Below are 4,924 nucleotides of genomic sequence, written 5' to 3' on the forward strand. Positions count from 1 at the left end.
TTAATCTTGTGTAAGAATTATGTCTGAATGAATGTTTTATTTACACATCACGCATACAACATACACACACACGGAATTCTTCATTTTGTTATGTCCAGCTGCTCCAAGCATGCGGAGCTCTAGATAAGAGAAGGAAATCTAGATAAGAGAAGGAGACATCGGACTGTCTCCAACTCCTGATGCTTTTACAGCTGTCTGTGTAAGGGGTTAGCCCAAAACCTTATAAATGTATTAGGCTCTGTGTTTCCGGGGTCTCTCTTCTCCAGCAGCTTGTCTGACGGAGGGAGCCACCCGGGTTTGTGCTTCTGTAACTTTTATTTGTGGTCTTTTTTAAATAAACCAACACTAAAATGAAACAAGTCGGACTCGGTCTTCATTCAGATCTGTTCAATAAAAGAACTGGGGTATAACAGGATTACGAAGTGTTGAATGTTGTACTTCTGTCCAGGGCAGACCTAGCCAAAGAAGAGAACTGTAACTCGTAGTTCAGAGAACGGATCTCCTGCGGGAGCTCTGTCTCTCTGATCCCAGTGCTGTATGGACTTCACCTGTGCCCAGACTTTAAAATCAACAGGAAGTTTACTCAAATAGTCCTCTCCTGTCTTCACTTCTTGCACTTTCAATAAAAAAAAAAACAGGTCAAATCTAACAGTTCCATTATATCTTAAAGACCTCATAGAGCCTTATCATCCCAACAGAGCACTTTGCTGTAAGAGTGCAGGTCTACTTGTGGCTCCTAGAGTCCACAGAAGTAGAATGGGAGGCAGAGCTTTTAGGTATCAAGCTCCTCTCCTATAGAACCAACTCCCAGTTTCAGTTCGGGGGGCAGACACCCTCTCTACCTTTAAGACTAAACTTAAGACTTTCCTTTTTGATAAAGCTTCTAGTTGGGGCTGGATCAGGTGACTCTGAGCCTTCCCTGCAGCAAACCTTCTGAGTGTATTGAATTGAGCATGGGTGTGTTTTATTGCTTAATAATTAAATGTTTCATTTGTCTCACTTTAAGTCCAAAAAATTCCTCCACCTCCATATGATGTGTTACATATCTACAAATGCAGTGAAACTGTCTGTTAATTTGAAAACGTTTCCATGGATTAACTGTTCTGCTTTATTGCTTTGTAAATTTTCTTCATTTAAAATTTTGTGATGACCCAAAAGCTGTTTTCTTAAAATGTTCTGACAGGAATAAACTTTGGTGAAAACCTTTAAATTGTTGTTTTAAGGTAATTTAAATGTATGTTTAAATTAGCCAAAAACATTTAATCTAATCTAACCTGAAAGTAAGTAAATTGAAATCTGGGAGCTCCTGCTGTATATATAAAAACATATTTTATATTAATTGCCGCTGATGTAGAATAATGGTTATCATGCTTATAAGCAAAGTCAATATAAAAATACCTAAGGCTGTTTGGCCATACATAATGGACAAGTTGTGAATGACGGTTTGGGGAACAGCTAGACAAGCAGCCGCACATTTCCTCAAAACCCTGGAACACCACCAAACCTGACGAACTTTACTCCGCTGGCTATTTATTGCCCCACCTTTGAAACTTCAGTTGCGACAATGTTTAACAGCAAATTCAGAGTCACGCACAACTTCACTGTTCTTGGCGCGTGTAGCCGACTGCATCGATGGAGTTTTAATTTGAATGGATATTGGTTAAAGCACAACACTTACAGAAACAAAAATGGTTAGTGGTGATTGGTGAATACTCACATGCTGATGTTATGTTGGGGAATGCTTCGTAAGGAGATTTTTGGTGCGGTTTGTGACTTTTGTCTGTTCAACTCCCTTCAGGTTTCCATCGCCAAGGTGCTCCTCGGAGTTTTTGGGGTTGCAGTTGTCGTCATTTTGATAGCGGTACCCGCGGCTATATATTTGCAAGGTGAGTAATTGCTTTTGAATAATTCACACAATAACATTAAACGCACCACTTTGCGGTCCGATGCGCCGTTCAAACGCGTCCGAAATAAAGTACATTACGCCCGCGTCATTACGCATTATATTTGGATCGTTGTTAAATGCACCTCTTCGCAATAAATGTAGGAAAGGTGAAGCAATTCAGCTCTGGGAATTTAGATTTACATGCAAGGATTTTTAAATAAAATGTATTGTTATTTTATTCTAAGTAAGACAAGAAAATCATTGTAGCTGACATAAAGAGGGGAAGTTACACTCTAGTTTCTCCTACACCACACTGGCATGCCTTCAAATAGCTTCATATGCAGTCAGTAGCCTAGACAATGGCAGTTCCCCCAAACGCACTAATGCAAAACATATTCCATTTGTCACTATTAGAAAGAAAGAAAGAAAGATACAGCTTTTACAACACTTACCTTCTTTTGTGATGATGATCTGATAGCATATCTGTAACCTATGACCTCAGAGTCCCTGCCATGTTGTAATGTTCAGTCTGACGTGTTTCAGAGGATCAGGGGGGAAACAAGAAGCAGAGAGCTTTCACCCTGGAGGATGTCTTCAACAATTCACTGAAACCAAAGTCCTACAACATGAGGTGGATCTCAGGTGACAGTTAATTACCATATAAACCTGTAAAAGGAGTAATAGTCGGGTGGAGGTGAGACATGATGACAACCAGGTGTGTACTGGCTTCTAAGCCATAAATGTGTCACTGAGGATAGCAGCTGCAGTGTTCTCACTTGTTCTAGTTGCCAATTCATTTACACTGTCTTGTATGGGGTGTGTGTCTGGGGTGTTATTTTTAATATTTAGTTAGTAATAATTTTAAAGTACAAAAGAATAAGGCAAACAATATGTTTGAATTTATATATGTACAGGATGTATAATGAATCCCTGTAACTCATCTTTTAAAAAAATATGTTTTAAAAGATTCATCAATCAATATATTATTATTTACTTACAGTTAGTACATATATTAACTTATAAGCTGGAATCTCAGTTGCTCTGGTTACTGCTAATGTGACACAAAGCACTAATGTTACACAAAGCTTGAATTACTCCAAAATTAAAATCATAATATAAATGCAAACGTACGACCATGCTAGGTCGCTAGTGATACCAAAATATACATGTTAGCTTTATATGCTAACAAAAGGAAGAACACCAAATCTGAATCAAATCTGAGTCTTTTGGTTGCTTTTACTCTCCATGTCAAAAAGCCAAACCAATGTTACCCCTGGATTTTGCTCTTTCTTTCTCCCGCTCCCTCTGTGCAAAAGAATGAGACCTTTGCGGTCTGGCAGCCAATGCTTCAGACTTTTAACTGCTGAGAGCTCCACCACAACTGGCTGTCTGAAATTGCTACTCACAGTTGAAAAAATGCTTCTTATAACCTGCATTAGGTGGCAGGGGCTAATTTACAGACCTTTTTTGACAACAAAAGGTAGAGAAGCTGGAATAACAACAGAAACACTGCAGGCAGCAACATGTCATAGAGAAGCAACATGTCAGCTGAGAGACACCACATCCTGCCTCATTTTAACATTATTTATCAGACAGTGTGTAAAATCTTAGTTATGCATGTAAAGGCTCTATTTGTTTTAGCCTCTTCCGGCTCTTTCAAACCAGGAACTCACAAAAAAGAAGTAGACCATTTGGATTATATAAAAAATAGCCGTGCTGGTTTATTCAAAGGATCACAGGTAAAATTAACATTACACGTCCAGATCTCTTCCACCCCCAAACCTGCACGCAGGCAGCCTGGAAGATGAAAGACCCTGAACCAAAAATGTCTATACAATTTAATCACTTGGTTGGGCTAGCCCATGCTACACAGGCAACATCAAACCGTGGCGTCACCTGATATGCCAGCTTGCAGCTGACCATAACAATAGTCAAAACTTGTAGAAAGTCAAGGTGTGTGGCTGTTGATTAGTGGTGTGTATCTAGAACATTTTGACATGACATTACACATAAGAAAATATTATGATTACTATTACAGTTAATAATAACAATCACCTCCTGCCTGCAGCCTTTGTCTTATTTAATTAACCTTGGCCCAAATGCAGCCTGCAGAGCTCATGACAATGACTAAACATTTAACAGCCTGAGCTAGACATCCTGGCTACACTAAACATTTCTAGACAACAAATCTCTAACAAATATCTATCTGACTAGAAATTACCTAACACATGTTTAATGTTTTCGGAGATGCATGTCTTATGTTGTAAATAACATTTACTTGATTGCAGTGTCTACTAATTTTGCTCATCTTCTACCACAGATCATGAGTATTTGCATAAGTCTGAAGGCTCGGTCTACCTCTACAACGTGGTCACAAATAAAGTCTCAGAGTTCTTGAGCAGTGAGAAGTTTGTAAGTCACTCCCCTGTGTGTTTCTTTTGTGTATAAGCAACATAAACCACATGATCAGCCTGAAAATTACATACCCACCCAAACAAATACAGTGCTGTCTGCCATGGGGAGGTGTCTGCAAAACTCTCACAAATGTTTATTTTCCTTTATAACACAGATGGAAAAAAATGCTGAAGATTACCAGCTGTCTGCTGACCGCAAATATGTTGCTTTCATGAGCAACTATACCAAGGTAGCCTAAACTTTGATTCCCTTTAATCTGATGTATATTTGAAGCTCCTGAGTGATCACACAGGATTGTTTTGTTCTTGTCCTGTTAGCTGTGGAGGCACTCATTTACAGCTTCATATTCACTTTATGACCAGGAGTTAAAGTAAGTACCCTAACTATGAATCGTTAATAATTTTTTACACATACTTTAAGCTCAGTATATGCAGTTATGATCATGTCAGAAACTGCAGTTGAAATTGTTTGCCTGATGGCCAACACAGTGCTTGCAAAGCAACTACATTTATAATCATACTATATTTACTTTATATTACTGGTTTTAAAATAAAATAGTAAGGCAGTATGGCAATTCACTACAGTAACACTAATCTATGAGGTATTTTATCCATTTGTTCTACA

At 38.5% G+C, this 4,924-nt stretch overlaps 1 protein-coding gene across 1 annotated transcript in view; it reads left to right on the plus strand.

The window, feature by feature from the left end:
• The first annotated feature begins 1,738 nt into the window (after window positions 1–1,738).
• Window positions 1,739–4,924, plus strand: part of LOC109951533 (dipeptidyl peptidase 4-like) — a 14,510-nt gene continuing 11,324 nt past the window's right edge. The window contains exons 1-6 of the mRNA XM_020586102.1: window positions 1,739–1,886; window positions 2,429–2,527; window positions 4,206–4,297; window positions 4,455–4,529; window positions 4,618–4,670; window positions 4,789–4,793. Of these exons, the coding sequence (XP_020441758.1) occupies window positions 1,739–1,886; window positions 2,429–2,527; window positions 4,206–4,297; window positions 4,455–4,529; window positions 4,618–4,670; window positions 4,789–4,793 (472 nt within the window). The remainder of the gene's footprint in view (window positions 1,887–2,428; window positions 2,528–4,205; window positions 4,298–4,454; window positions 4,530–4,617; window positions 4,671–4,788; window positions 4,794–4,924) is intronic.

This window comes from Monopterus albus, unplaced genomic scaffold, assembly GCF_001952655.1.
Source record: "Monopterus albus unplaced genomic scaffold, M_albus_1.0 scaffold394.1, whole genome shotgun sequence".
Taxonomy (NCBI): Eukaryota; Metazoa; Chordata; class Actinopteri; order Synbranchiformes; family Synbranchidae; genus Monopterus; species Monopterus albus.